The 15,040-nt window shown below is 59.4% G+C and overlaps 4 protein-coding genes across 4 annotated transcripts; 2 read left to right on the top strand and 2 right to left on the bottom strand.

The window, feature by feature from the left end:
* Positions 1–426: 426 nt before the first annotated feature.
* Positions 427–4,063, bottom strand: RANBP10 (Ran-binding protein 10). The gene is made up of 3 exons (XM_062772866.1): positions 1,788–4,063; positions 728–1,750; positions 427–689 (listed from the first exon to the last, which is right to left on the bottom strand). Exons 1-3 carry the CDS (start codon positions 3,844–3,846, stop codon positions 514–516), a joined length of 3,258 nt encoding a protein of 1,085 aa, XP_062628850.1. The 5' UTR covers positions 3,847–4,063; the 3' UTR covers positions 427–513.
* A 1,107-nt stretch (positions 4,064–5,170) lies between these two features.
* Positions 5,171–9,766, top strand: SPAC31G5.19 (putative AAA domain-containing protein). Its single transcript, XM_062772867.1, has 3 exons — positions 5,171–6,941; positions 6,977–8,451; positions 8,490–9,766. The coding sequence occupies exons 1-3, from the start codon at positions 5,618–5,620 to the stop codon at positions 9,684–9,686; spliced, it is 3,996 nt and encodes a 1,331-aa protein (XP_062628851.1). The 5' UTR covers positions 5,171–5,617; the 3' UTR covers positions 9,687–9,766.
* Positions 9,767–9,784: 18 nt separating this feature from the next.
* On the bottom strand, positions 9,785–12,311 carry POX9 (Peroxisomal catalase). The gene is made up of 2 exons (XM_062772868.1): positions 11,513–12,311; positions 9,785–10,941 (listed from the first exon to the last, which is right to left on the bottom strand). Exons 1-2 carry the CDS (start codon positions 12,101–12,103, stop codon positions 9,883–9,885), a joined length of 1,650 nt encoding a protein of 549 aa, XP_062628852.1. The 5' UTR covers positions 12,104–12,311; the 3' UTR covers positions 9,785–9,882.
* Positions 12,312–13,173: 862 nt separating this feature from the next.
* On the top strand, positions 13,174–14,930 carry LOC62_04G006307 (uncharacterized protein). The gene is made up of 7 exons (XM_062772869.1): positions 13,174–13,388; positions 13,503–13,646; positions 13,699–14,204; positions 14,242–14,299; positions 14,346–14,428; positions 14,467–14,624; positions 14,678–14,930. The coding sequence occupies exons 1-7, from the start codon at positions 13,334–13,336 to the stop codon at positions 14,787–14,789; spliced, it is 1,116 nt and encodes a 371-aa protein (XP_062628853.1). The 5' UTR covers positions 13,174–13,333; the 3' UTR covers positions 14,790–14,930.
* Positions 14,931–15,040: the final 110 nt, after the last annotated feature.

Raw genomic sequence — 15,040 nt, forward strand, 5'->3', positions numbered from 1 at the left:
GGATGAGAGGGAGAAGGACATGGACGAGGCCGTCTTCAATGGCAGCTCAACCAAAAGTGGCGCGTCTGAACGTGACTCCAAGCGACCTGCCTCCAAACAGGCGCGGTCAAACGCCAGATCCAACGTTATTCCCGAACGCAGGGTAAGTCAATGTACATGGGTTCCGTGCTGAATAGCAACCAGTTAGGCCGCCTTCAAGAGAGGCAAGGCGCCAACGCGCCTCCTCCCAACCCACCCGGCCGCCAGCAAGCTCAGTACGGCGGCAGCAAGAAGAAGAAGTAGCCGTGCAAGCCTTCCGTTGTCGCGTCCCAGTATCCTAGTTGTCGTGTCCCAGTATCCTAGTGCCCATGAACCCCCCAGCAGAGTCCCATGTTGTCCCGTTTTAAGTAAGAAGTAGTGTTATGTCATATGTTCTGGGCCAACAAACAACATTGCACAGATACATGGTGTGGCGAAAGAATAAGTACAACAAAGTTGGTCTGTGGAATGCGAGTGCACAGTCAAAGTGGCTGGCTATTCGGTGTTGATTGGGGTGGGACTCGACTTTTGAGTGACTTGTGGCTTGATGACAGAGTCCACCGAGACAAAGGTTGCACTTCCATCGCCGGCCGCTCCTAGCGCCTCGGTGACGAGACTCATCTGAGTGATGGCCGTCTCGAGTTTCGAGCGGCTCTTGAGGCCAAGGGTAGCTGATGATGTTAGCTCTAGTCCACAGTCAAATACCCACCTCGAAGCCTCTGCTTAATCTTCTCCGCCTCCTCGGCACGAGCTGCCTGGATCACTTCAGAGGCAAGAGCCGACGGTCCAATGAGAAGGGTTGCGGCGTGCTCGAGGAGGCGCGCATCGGCCTCGGGCCAATGCTCGGCCTGGGACCGCCTTCGGAGGTCTTGGCCCAGGGAAAGAACCTGGACATCCAAGTCGTTGAGGTCGTGGTCCATGTCCGTGTCAATTTGCGCCGACTCGGAATCGTCAACGTCCATGTCGATCTCGGGGGATGCCGAAGCAGCCGCAGTGCTCCCTGCACGTGCAGCGAGGGCAGCAAAGTCAAGGATTGCCAGGCGGCTCTCGCGCTTTGGCACAAGCTCCGGATCAAGGCTCTCCAGGAGAGACCAAGGGATTGCGCCAGATCCAGCAATCGCAGTCGTCGCGGCGAGGACGGCCGCGGCCGCAGATGAAAAGTCGTCCTTTGTCGAGGTGATGACATCCTCTGCATCCATCGGTGATGCTGCTGGCGAGGTCGGCTCACGCGGCTTTATCATCCCACGCTCTGCCATCGACGACGCAAGGAGGGAGAGCACGTGGTCATGGCCCTGGGTCCTGAGGTAGTCGAAGACAAAGGCAGCCGCTGCGCGGTCCGCAGAGTCGTTCAGCGGGGATCCAGCTGGAAACCGAGAGATGGCGCTCTTGGCCGCGGCATCTGCAGGCAGAGTGTTAACACTCTGCGGCTCCTCACTAGCCAACTCGGCTAGTCGAGGAACCTTTCCATAGGGAAAGGACGAGAAACGCATTCGAGGTCGAGCGATCGCAGAGTCGCGAACCTTGGCGCTGATGGCAGCGACATGGGACTCAATATCGTACTTGAACGGGCCCGTAAAGTTGATTGCCAGGCTTTCAGTTGCCGCCCGCATGCCGACAGCTGGGTACAGCTCTTGTGGCATCTTGGAGAACGCATGGCCGAGTAGTTCGCCATTCCTGGTGAAGAAGGCTCGTCCAGTGGTGTAGTCGACCCCGCAACCGAGAATATCCCCCACTGTACAAGTCAGCGCAGCCCTCCTAGACAAACTCACAACTCCAAGCAGGGCTAAAGTCGGTCCCAGTGCCTGCACCTTCAAACGTCTTGCCGTCATCACCATGCCACCCCCAAGAACCCTGGTCCCATCCCACCAATCGGCTCAGCTGCACGTTTCGTGTCATCCAGCCAACAGTGAGGTTTGCGACCTTGCCGAGAGATAGCACCTCGACCTCGTAGTAGTGAACACCGATGCCGGACGGGATGGGCCGTGTCGTAAGAATCGAGCATGCGTCGTCATCACCGTTATCGCCCTTGTGCTTTGGTGCAAATGTGACGACTGGCCGATTGGGCAGATCACCAGTATCTCTGGTGCTCAACTCCAGTTTGGAGTGGCGAGGGGGAGTGACAAACTCGTTAGGCAGCACCGCTGATAATGGCAAAGCCGTGAATGAAAGATATGTTGGGCGTGCCGGCGCTGCATCTGGCAAGTCCTTTCGGCGACGTTTTGCCATAGCCGGGACGTCTTGGCGCTCATCCGGTTTGGTTGCCTCCATGACAGCGCCTCCAGAGCGACGACGCCTGCCGAGAGTGCTGATCGTGTTGGTCCCTCCGACGACCACAGGCTCTCCAACGTTGTCAATGTTGGTGGGCGCGTACGACGATGGGCGAATGCGGGGTGTAAAGTCGATGGCAAAGTCATCCGACTCGTCTGCTGAACGCAGAACGCTTTGGCGTCGGCGGTTGAATCGTCCACGCGACAGCGTGGCACCCCCTTCAGCGTTACCTCCCCAGCCGTCCAGACTGATGTCATCGAGAGCCGTGGGCAGTATGCTGAGGCTGTCATCCGCATCGCGCGTCGAAGGGACCGGTTCACCCTCTCGGAAAATGCCCCACCCTTGGGCGGAGGCCGCATCGTCGTCGTCCGAATCTGCGTCTGGGTCACCAAGCTGATCCCAGATGTGATTTGTGGCACCGTCGATGTCGATGGGATCGAAGCCATACGTGATTCGTGTTGTGGTAGTCTGCTCGGTGGAACGGTCCGTCTCGGTTCGACGACGTCGCAGCATTGTGGTCGCCATTCTCTCGTTGCTGTTTCGCGACCCGTACAATTGCTGAGCTGAAGAGCCAATGCCGGGTGTCGTGTCGCCGGTGCTTGGGCGAGCCCGAGACACCATTGACAGAATGGTTCGGGTACGGGCACTGTAAATACCTGGGGGTGTCGGCGCCACCAGGTCGCGTAGGTGTTGCCGTTGCGCATCCGACAGCCGCTCGCGATCACGAGTCTCGTTCCAGCGTTGCCGTGCGGTCTCTGCAGTTGCAGCCCTAGACCGCGCCGACAGGCGTGAAAGGGTTTCGTAGTCATTCACACCTCGGAATGTCTCTCTTGTTACCGTGTCCCCAGTGTATCCTGCCAACCGTGCTGTTTCCAGAGGCGCGGTCCAGGGGTGGGGCTGGTCGGCAACTGTGATGGACGAGCTACCTGCGGCGCCGCTGTCAATCCGATTGTTGGGAAAGCTCATGCCGAGAGCGGACGGGCGGAATGACACAGGTCCCAGGTGAGATGTGTTGCGAGATGACGAAGAGAACGAACGAGGCTCGGGCAAGGGGCGCGGTGGACGTGGGACAGCGCCGAGGAGCTGGTCAAATGTGAGAGTCGCCTGCGATTGCTGCGGCGGTGCCGAGCGTTCTGCTGGCGCGGCAGATGGCAGCGTCGACGAAGACCCTGCTGTCGCCGCTTCCGTCACATCGCCTGATTGTCGCAAGGCCGCCGGAATGAACGTGCTGAAGATTTCTGAGAGATGCTCCTGGCGGTCGACATCGTCGACGTCCCACCACCTATCGTCGAGGGCGTCGGTGGGATTGAAGACATCAGACATCCTTGAAAGGGGACGTGTGGGTGGGGTGTGGACGACTCTTATCGAAGACGATGTGCCTGAAGGTTGTTGAGGTTGTTGAAGTGGAAAGGTCGCTATAGAGGTCGCCGACGCGCCTGATCGGTGGCGGCGGGGAGCAAGCGGGGATGACACGCGTGGTGGTGGGAGGGGTGCAGGGATAGAGTTGCTGTTGGAAGGCGGTGGTGGACGATCGTCACCATCCCTGTCGCTGGTGGACATGAATGGGAAAGGTTGTCGCACGCGTCCAGAGGGCAATGGCGGTGAGATTGGATCCGGCTTAGGTTGGGAACTAGAGGGAGGGGTACAATGTACGCGTACAGCGGTGGGGGAGGTTCGTTGGCCACAGGAGGACTTTGGACGTGACAGGAGGCGATTCGAGACAATGAGAGAGAGCGAGTTTATAAGTGAGACGGAGTGAGAATCCAACGAGTTGGAAGTAGTAGGATGGTGGTAACACTGGTTGCTCTGGTCGTGGTCGCGTTGGTGGCCGGTGGTTTGTTCGGCCGGGTCAGAGCGATGTCATTGTCGGCGGGTGGCGGTTTACCCTGGGTGGCAAACTGAACACCTGACGGCAGCAAGCTTGTACTAATCAGTTGGTCATCCATTGTCACTTTTGCTAATGGCATTGCCTCTGATTACAATGTCAATGATAATGCTGTTCATCCCCCAACCTGGCAACAACTACTCTCGGCAAATTGTCATCGATAAAAGTGAGATAAAACCCAACATTATGTACTAGCACAACTCTTCTCCATCTCATTGTCCCCTCTCTGAGGGTGGCTCTCATGCATACACACCAGGGTTGACAACTGCAACGACTTGGGTTGTAACTGTCAGTCATGACAAGACGTCATTAACCTAGCAATAGGCTTGCAATTAAAGTGGAATGCCTATGTGCGTGCCTAAATTTCCCGGCGTTGGGTGAGACGCGTCGCTGCTATTCAAAGTCGCAGTCGTCCGTCGCAACACACACACACAGGCAGCACTTTGCATCCCACCCACCGACCCCATCCCCCCATCCATCCCCCCTCCCTTTGTTGGGACCCTTCAAGCATCGACAACAACAATAACAACGTCGTGTCGACGAGGACAATACCCACCTTGATCTTGTCGGCATTCCAATAGCTTGTTCGCACCGCCCCCAGAAGACGACGCCCACCACTCGTTGCGCCCAAGTCTTGCCTCTCGCCTCAGTAGTCGTCGCCGTCGTCGTCGCCTCGATGGTGCTCTAATGCCATCCAACCCGGGTTATCCACCCGACGATCAGCAACAGCACAATCAAACTTACCCAGTGCACCACCCACACCCATACTACGAGCAACAGCCGCTCCCACAACACCATCTCCCACCAGGACCTCCCCAGCACGGCTATTACCAGCAACCACCACCACCTCCACACCAGTCTTACCCATCCTACCCCTCGCACGCGTACCCATCCGCTCCCTACATCCAGCAACCGCCACCCAACGACTTTGGCATCGGTCTGCCACAACCGCAGCCCTCGTACTATCCTTACCCACCACAGCTCGGTCCCGACGGTCCGCCCGATCTTGGTCCACACGGCGCACACAGCTCTGATCAGCACGCGTTCGTCGCTCACCACCCATCCTTTGATCCATCCACCACACCGCTCCCAGCCCCGACACCGTCGCCGCAAGGTTACCCGCTGCATCAAAACTCGTCGTCACCTTACGCCCAGACGTCGGCTCTCGGTGGCGTTGGTTCTCCAGTCTGGGTCAACCCTCCGCAACACCCACAGCACCAGCAGCAGCAGCAACAGCAGCAGCAGCAACAGCACCAGCAGCAGCAGCTCCAGGCTCTCCCCCCTCACCTCACCGGCGCGTCTCCGCTACCGGTCGCAACTCCGACACCGCCACCCGCTCCGGTTCCAAGTGAACCGAAAGCTACAGTGTCACCAACAAAACCTCCCCCGAAAATCACCCTCCGCCTCCCTCCTCGTGGTTCTGTGACAACAAACTCGGATCCAGACATGGCTCCTCGCAGCCGCCGCGCATCGGCCACGGCCATCAAGAGGGAGCCTGAGCCGAGCACTTCTGGTCGTCCTCAACGCTCCAGCCGCGCTGCTGCCAAGAAGAGCTATGCGGAGGATGACGAGGAGGACGAGTACGAGGAAGAGGACGAGGACGGCGATGATTTCGACGCCAAGCCAAGTCGCCGTTCCTCCGCGACTGTGGGCCGTCGTTCGACTCGAGCTACCCGTTCGGACCAGTACGCTGACGACGGCGACTTTGAAGACAAAATGATGGATACCAGCCCGGTGATCCAGGAGGTTCCGGCAGGGCGTCCGAGAAGGAAGCGTGTCGTCGATCCAGACGAGGACGAGGAGGATTTCGTTCCGAATGCCAATGGAGGCCATGATGAGCCGGCGATCCCTGAAGCTGAACCGGTGCAACAAGAAGACGACTCTGCTTTGCCCCCAAGCCAAGCACGTACTCGCCATTCGTCGGCCGACGCCGAATCGTTTGCCCCAGAGGAAAGCGACCAGGATTCGCCATCGCCCAGCCCCGATCCTATCGACGACTATGAAGACGAGGAGGATGATGACAGCATCGCCAGCGCCACACCACAGCGCCGCCGGACGCGCGCATCCGTCGCGACGCGTTCGACTCGCAACACGCGAGGGCGCCGTGCGGACCCCGACTCGGATGAAGAGTATGGTGCGAGGCGCAACCTGCGAAAGCGCGACTCGCGACCAAACTACGAGCTCCCACCAATGGATATCTCGGCGGAGATTGCTGCCGCTGATATCATGAACAAGGCGATCGCTGCTGCATCAGGTCCCCGTGGCCGCGGCCGTGCCCCAGGATTAGCTGGTGGCGCTTTCGGAGCCTTGGGCTCAAAGCCCTTCCCCTGGAGCATGAAGGGCAAAGACTTTGCACGAGCAATGGGCGACCCCGACTCGTCAGACTCGGACGACAACCTGCAACCGATGGCCAATGCGGCAGCCGGACCATCAGCTCTAGGCGGTGGTGGTCGCGCAGCCGGACCTGGAGGTGTGCCTGGACCAACAGACGTTCCCAACTTTGGACGCGTCAACCCCAAGTCTTCAATGGCCGATGCCGACCCTCTGGGGGTTGACATCAATGTCACGTTCGACCGTGTCGGCGGCTTGGACGATCACATCAACCAGCTCAAGGAGATGGTCGCTCTGCCGTTGCTCTACCCAGAGCTTTTCCAGCAGTTCAACATCACCCCTCCTCGTGGTGTCTTGTTCCACGGACCTCCGGGCACAGGCAAGACCCTCCTCGCTCGTGCGCTCGCAGCGTCATGTTCCAATGGCAACACAAAGATTGGTGAGTTAGCGTCATACTTCTGTGCTCACACGCAGCCTTCTTCATGCGAAAGGGCGCCGACGTACTTTCAAAGTGGGTTGGTGAGGCAGAGCGCCAGCTCCGCATGCTCTTCGAGGAAGCTCGCGCCTCGCAGCCAAGCATCATCTTCTTTGACGAGATTGATGGCCTTGCCCCTGTGCGAAGCAGCAAGCAAGATCAAATCCACGCCAGTCTTGTGTCGACTCTGCTCGCCCTAATGGACGGTATGGATGGCCGAGGACAAGTCATCGTTATCGGGGCGACCAACCGCCCTGACGCCGTGGACCCTGCTCTTCGCCGTCCTGGTCGCTTTGATCGCGAGTTCTACTTCCCGCTTCCTAACCGTGATGCTCGAAAGCAGATTATCCGCATCAACACTCGAAACTGGGAGCCCGCACTGCCCGACCCCATGGTGGACACTCTGTCGACCATCACCAAGGGCTATGGTGGTTCCGATCTACGCGCTCTTTGCACTGAAGCGGCCCTCAACGCCATCCAACGTCGTTACCCGCAAATCTACAAGACGACAGACCGGTTGCAAGTTCAGCCCGGCTCGGTTCACGTTCAGCCCAAGGACTTCATGCTCGCTGTCAAGAAGATTGTCCCTTCGTCTGCTCGATCGGCGTCATCTGCCGCGATCCAGCTGCCAACTCAGCTGGTTCCATTGTTGTCCAAGCAGCTTGAAGCGCTCAAGGCAGCTGTCGACCGCGCCATCCCGCCGGGCAAGAAGCGCACTGCGCTCGAGGAGGCAGAGTATGAGGACGAAGATGGGGACACGTTCGAGAAGGAAATGATGCTCCAGTCGCTCGACAAGCTCAGGACCTACCGTCCACGCTTGTTGGTGTACGGGAAACCGGGTTCTGGGCAGACATACCTCGGCCCAGCCATCTTGCACCACCTCGAGGGTTTCCACGTCCAGTCCCTGGACCTTGCGACTCTGATGAGCGACTCTACGAGAACACCAGAGGCTGCAATCGTTCAATTATTCGTGGAGGCGAAGCGCCACCAGCCAAGCATCATTTTCATCCCCTCTTTGGCACAGTGGTCGTACACAGTGTCGGAGACGACCAGGTCCACAGCCCGGGCACTCTTGGACGGCATCCCGCCATCAGACCCGATCCTCCTGCTGGCCATCGTCGATGGCGAACTGGAGACTTTGCCGCGGGATGTGCGGGCGTGGTTCGGCTTCGGGGACGAAAACCGACTGGAACTTGGCGAGCCAAAGGCGGAGCAACGCGAGGAATTCTTCGCCGAGATCCTCGCTGCAGCCAGTAGGCCGCCGACCGATTTCCCTGACGGTGTGCCACGCAAGCGCCGTGTCCTTGAGGTCTTGCCTCCTGCACCACCCCTTCCACCACGCCAGCCAACCGAAGCAGAGGTTGCTCGCGAAGCGGAGCGTGATATCGCGGCGCGCAACATGCTGTTCGTCAGCTTCTCGTCGCTTGTCAGCGAGTTTATGAAGAAGTACAGGAGGCCGGTTGCGTTTGTCAAGGTAAGAAGGGCGTCATTGTTGTCTCTGACGCTCTACAGGAAGATGCTTTCCAATACGCCGCCGTTTTGGCGCAGCAAGCTGAGCTGGCGGCGAACCCGCCCAAGACTCCTCCGCAGGTTGAGGCGGAGCCTGTGATCGGCGACGAAGGTGCTGCCATTGTTGTCGAGGCTGCCACCGCCCCCGCTGAACCGATTGCGGTGGACGGCGGCGAAGGCTCCCTCGTTGCGCAGGCGCAGGAGATGCTCCCACCACCTGCCGTCATCAACGTCGACGCTGAGACTACCGCTGCCCCCACCCCTACTCCTGTGACAACATGGCAGGCTCACGACATGGACATTGACACGATTCAGCGCAAGCTCGTCCGACACAAGTACTTTACGCCAAACGACTTTTTGGCGGACGTTGCTCTCATCGAAGAGAACGCAAAGTACACGAGCGAAGCCGACCGCCAGATCCGGGTTTCAGAAATGGTCGCCCACGCCCGGATGCACGTCCAGAGCTTCGACCAGAAGTGGATCCCCGAGTTTGAGCGTTACGCCGTTCGCATGCGCGAGAGGAAAGCTGAGCGAGCAAAGGCCAAGGAAGCTGCTGCCAAGGAGGCCGCCGACAAGGAGGCTGCCGATAAGGAAGCAGCCGATAAGGAGGCCGCCGACAAGGCTGCGGCTGAAGGCGGCGTTACGACTGCCGGCTTGGAAGGCGCAGCAGGCGATGCTACCGCAGCACCAGCACCCGAAGCCAATGGCTTGAAGCGGGCTCGTGAGGACGAGGAGGGTGCTGCAGGTCCAGCAGAGAAGCGGCCCCGCGACGACGCCATGGACGTGGACAGCGTTGATCCTGCTCCGGCACTGGGCACCCCCGGGGCCGCTGCCAACGGAAACGGCAGTGCTCAAGCTCCTCCAGACGTGTCGACTGCGGACCCTGCTCCTGCGCTTTCACGGAACGGCTCGGCCACTCCGCACCCTGCACCAGCCGTCCCCACAGCACCTACATCCCCCGAGCCAGTCTTGGGACCACTCGTCATCCCGAACGACGCCCTGCAGAGCCTCGGCGCCTTCCTTCGTGACGGCACCGAGATCCTCAACGTCGAGCAGCTCGAACAGCTTCGTGCCGCTCTGCTCGACCGTATCTGGCGCCAGCGGACAAACTGGGATCGCACCGACCTCGTTACGGATATGCGCGAGTTTGCGGGCAAGTTTGTGTCCGAAGTACGGGAGATTGGGCCCGAGGTGGAATAGAACAGGGCGTTTTCAATGCCAACAAAAGACAGAGTATAGATGGCTCATAGTGAAGAAATGAGAGCAGTGCAGCAGTGAGAGCAGTGCAGCAGTGATGGTCATAAGGAAACTTCTCGCATTCTTCGGCTGCCTATCACTACAAACAGGTCGCAGCATCACTCGCTCAATCGTATCGCTCCTTTTCAGTCTTGCCAGCTTACAGCTTGGGGCGAGTCTGGGGGGCACCGTTCTCGCCGACACCACCGGCGCGAGGAGCGCCGTTGGCAGGGATAACAGTAGCGCTGATGCCGTTGTGGGCACCGTTGAACTTCATGCCCTTGATGCCATCGTAGCCCTTGACACCGGTGGCCTTCTCGAGGCGGGTGCCAATGTCGTTGTCGACCTGGCGGAAGATGGCAATCTGGCGACGAATAATCTCCTTGTCCTGGACAGTCGACATGTGGCCCGAGACGGTCTTGATCCAGCGCTCGCGCTCGCCCTCCGAGAAGACCTTGTTCCAGAGGTTGCGGGGAGCGTTGAAGTCCTCCGGACGGATGGTCGAGAGGAACGAAACGGCAGTAGCGACGAAGGGCGCGTGGACCTTGTCAATGTCCTGCTTGGGGGGAGCAAACTGGACAGGGTCGTGCGAGGCAAGGTAGCCGACACGGCCGCCCTGGTTGTAGAGGGCGTGGGGGCCGTCGCGCTGGAAGTTGGCAGCGTTCTCGACAAGGTGCTGGTTGACGGGAAGCTGGTGGTAGTTGGTGCCAAGACGGTGGCGGTGGGTGTCGGGGTACGAGAAGAGACGCGACTGGAGGACGGGGTCGGCGCTGGGCTCGATACCGGGAACGACGTGCGAAGGCGAGAAGGCAGCCTGCTCGACCTCGGCGAAGTAGTTCTTGGCGTTGGTGTTGAGCGTGAACTTGCCGACAGTGCGGAGAGGGTACTCGGAGTGGGGCCAGATGTGGGTGAGGTCGTGAACGTTGATGCCCTTGTTCTTCCAGGCGTCGACGGCCTGCTCGGGGGTCATGGTCTGGACCTTGATAGTCCACGAGGGGAAGTCGCCGTTCTCGATGGCGTAGTAGAGGTCCTTCTGGCCATAGTCGGGCGACTTGGTGGCAGCCTCCTCGTTGGTGAAGGTCTTGATGCCCTGGTTCGAGATGGCGTGAAGCTGAGCGTAGACCCAGCTGCCGTCCTTGTTGATGAGCTTGATGGTGTGGCCGTAGTAACCGTGCATGTGGCGGAAGCCGTCAGGGATACCGCGGTCAGACATGAGGATCTGGGCGAGTTAGTCATTGCACGGACGGAGAGTGAGGTCTGGAATCCGAGGAGTTGGTCCGAGCCTTGCCTAGGCGTCCCAAAAGCACGAAGAGTCACTCTCCCTGCCTTGCAAGCACGCCTCGGCGTCCAGATCAACGCAAACGGCGGGTAAATCAGACCATGGCATCGCGAAGCAACGACTTCGCAATTGGCGAGAGGGAACGCCCCGGCGAAGCCGATTCTCGGGTCATCCGCCAGGCCGCGCTAACCTCGCCTGCGATAAGCCGGCAGTGTCACGGCCGTCCTGCGGGCTCTGTCCACCCCTGCGCCGTCGTTTTTCCAATGCACTGCGCAGCACTCAGGCAGCAGACAGCTTGCAGACAGCTTGCAGACAGCTTGCAGACAGCTTGCAGACATGCAAAGCCGCGCTCTCCCTCTTGGGGAGCGAGCAGAACAAGCGACATGCTGGCGACTGCAGATGGCGGTAAAAGGCCGTGCAACCGCCAGCGAATCGGCTGGGCAGGGAAACAAGGACACTACCCCACACCTCCACACAACCAAGTAGCCGCCGAATACAAATGGGCACTCACCATGACCTGGTGGACAGACTCGGGGTTCTGGCTCAGGTAGTCCCAGAACGAGGTAGCATCGTCGCCGCCGCCGAGGTGGGTAGCCGGGTGACGCTTCTGAGTGTGGATGAAGTGAGGGAACTTGGCGGGGTCGCGGAGGAAGAAGACGGGCGTGTTGTTGCCGACAAAGTCGAAGTTGCCCTCGGGGGTGCGGAACTTGATGGCAAAGCCACGGGGGTCACGGGCGTTGTCGCTCGAGCCAGACTCTCCACCGACGGTCGAGAAGCGGGCAGTGACGGGGCAGGTAGCGCCCTTCTTGAAGAGAGCGGCGACCGAGAGGTCCTCGAGGCCCTCGGTGGCCTCCCAGATGCCGTGGGCGCCAGAGCCCTTGGCGTGGACGACACGCTCGGGGATGCGCTCACGGTCAAAGTGGGCGAGGAGGTCGATCAGGTGGAAGTCCTGGAGGAGGAGACCGCCGTTCTGGCCGGCACGCTGAGCGGCGTACGGGTGGGGGGCGGGGGCACCGTTGCTAGCGGTGTAGATGGAGGACTGGCCAGTGGCATCACGGTCCTCCTCGTAAGACTTGGGCTTGGGGGCAGCCTTTGGAGCCATTGTTGTTATGTATTGAAGTGGTAGGTATGTGGTAGGGTGGGGGAGGTGGAAGGAGAGAGTGGGAGATGAGAGAGCCCACGTTACCGGGGATGGGTTGATTTAAAGCGTCTGTGACTGGTGGGGGGCAAGGGCGACTGCTGGTGGATGACCGTGGAGGGCGGCGGGCCTGGACAAGGAATGACTGGGCCGGTGGATTGATGGTGTCAGCGAGTGGGTCGTCGGGTCGGGTCAAGCGTGCTCAGTGTGCGGCGTGCTGCTGGCTGGCTGGCCTGGCTGGCGACGGCCTGTTGCTGCTGCGTAGCGTGCGAGTGTGATGCACATGACTGCTTGCTGGGGCATCCTTGGGCCACTAGCCGCGAGCAAGATTCGGCTAACTATGCCAATACGTCATCCTGCCATCGTAGCTCTCCCCATACGTCCAACTTGCAGTCTTACTTAGACCCGCTGCCACCGCCGCCGTTACAGTTCATGCAGCATCACTGGAATAGAGTGCATCACACAATCGACCACGTAGGTGGCATGCTTTAAAACCATTCCACCTGATCTCATGCTTTGTCAAACGCGGCAGTCGGCATACGGCGGCCCGGGCCTTGCGGGTCAACGGCTTGTCGCATGACTTGAGTGCATGAAACCGTGCTGTATAAGTGGCCGTGCGGCACGCACTGTTGCAGTAGCCGTCACCCTTTGCTCTGATTCAGCGGCTACCTAATAATTGTGGCTGGAGGACTAATGTGCAGGCCTCCCTCCGCTCACAGGGTGATGGGAATCGCCCAGCGACGCCAGTGATGACCAAAATCGTCGGGTCAATGGCAACAGGCTTTGTTGGCGTCAAGCCCGAAAAGCGAGAGCCTGAAGTGCTGTCCGTGTTGGCCGTGAGTGAGAATGATTTGCTTCCGCCATGACCACGTGCAACGACGTCATGGTGGAGTAGTTTCCACTCTCCGCGCGGTTCGGTCTCCTTGCTGCGGGCGCCGCCTAATGCCAACTTTGGAAGCTTCTAATTACCTGAAGTGGTCATTACAAACTTTGCCTACCATTGGGCTTTGTGCTCATCTCATCGTCGTCATTTCATCTTCCTCCTCCATCCATCCCTTGCTTGTCGCTCGGCCTTGGACCCCGCGACACCTACCCCACTACACACTTTTGATCCACTCCATCCATCCTTCAACAACCTCTTGTCCCTCACACTTTACTCGTACATCAGCATACACTGCACATCGACACACAACAATGTTCATATACAACGTACACGCACCACACAAGACTTTTGCTCTTGCCGCCAAGGGTACGTGACAACGGGACGCGTCTGGGACGACGACTCCTCGGCCTCGGCTTTTTTACCCCTGCACACCGCGCGCGCACTGTCCACGGCCATGAACCCAGCTGACAGGTCTCACAGATGGCGAGAACTGCACGCAGCTCATTGATAGGATCCTCACCAAGGCTCGCCTTACCCCAGAGGAGGCCGAGGCAGTTCAGGCCAAGCACGATGGAGCCGGCATCGTCTACGAGTTTGAGGGCGATCGCTGGGCTCTTGAAGATGGTGCGCATCAGTCAAACCTCGCCTGCTCGGGTTGCGCATGCTGACTCTACAGATGACGACCTGGAGATCGTGACGGCGCGCTTTCAGTCCGAGAAGCCTCCCGTTCCCAGTATCACCTTGCACATTCTGCCACCTGCGGGATCGAGGCTGAACGGGAACCACCACCAGCCCAGCATCCAAGTCTCTGAGCCTGCTCCTCCCTCCAAGTCTCAGCAGGGGGCTTGGTCTCCGCCCGCGTACTCGTCCGCCAGCGCCTTACAGGCTCGCACACTCGCCAAGTCGTCCAGATCGCGTGGTGCTCCTTCAGACCACGGAGAACGAGTGCCTAGCCGTCTGGGATCCCATGCGGGCTCCTCAGTCGCGGGATCTGTGAACGGAGAGCGTTATGTCCGGACATTGGATCCCCTCACTGCGGCCAACTACCTCGCGGTCCCAAACTCTGAAAAGTTCAGGACAAAGTCTGTCCGCTCTGGACGCAGCACCAGGTCGCGCCGGAGCAAGTGGGGCGACGACGATGCCGAGCCGCTGGGCGATGTGAAGAGACGGCAGTTTGAAGAGGTGGGCCCAAAGCGCTGATACGATGCTGACTGCGCAGTTCCACGCCAACAACGGAGTTCGAACGGTCGTGGGCAAGGTTGGGCCTGTTGAGAATGGTTGGTTTGCACGGGTGGCGTCATGGCCTTGCTGACCATTGCACAGTCCGCATGCTTCTGAAGCAGGGCCACAAGGGCGTGTATATTTCTCGCGCCTTTGCTACGCGACACGGGATGATCCCTCGGAAGGTGAGGAGACCTGGGGTCGATCGTTTCTGACGTCGTAGCAACAACCAGGACACGCCGGATACTCTGGGCTTCAGATGCTCGGCAGCGTCCCGATCACTGTCGGATCACGGACAGCATACCACCCTGCGATGCTGTCCGAGGAGCAGCACTTTGACGTGGTGCTCGGCCGCACCTGGTTGGAACGTATGAACATCAAGTGAGTTTGAATCGCCCGCCCGGTCTCGAGACACATGCTGAGACCTTCTCTAGGGTGGACCCGTTGGACCAAACCTGCCTCACATACATGGACACAGGCGAGACTATCCCGTGCGACCTGGTTGTTCTTCGTGACGCCAAGGGCGAGATTATCACTATTACTTAGGAGGTGATCCCCAGCGGCTTGTCAGTTGATTGTACTACAACCTAATACTTGGCCGAGGTTCTTGTACGTCCCGGCCTCCTGTACACGCCCAAGGAGATGTCTCTGGCATAACACACATGCATGCATATTCTGTCTGTCGCGCCAAGGCAATCGTCGTCGTCGTCGTCGTTACTCAAGAAGGGACGCGACCCTTTGTATTTTTCCCACGGTGGTCGATGACGCGCGCTGGGTGGTGGTGCTGGAATTGGTGA

Source organism: Vanrija pseudolonga, chromosome 4, assembly GCF_020906515.1.
Source record: "Vanrija pseudolonga chromosome 4, complete sequence".
In the NCBI taxonomy this organism is placed as follows: domain Eukaryota; kingdom Fungi; phylum Basidiomycota; class Tremellomycetes; order Trichosporonales; family Trichosporonaceae; genus Vanrija; species Vanrija pseudolonga.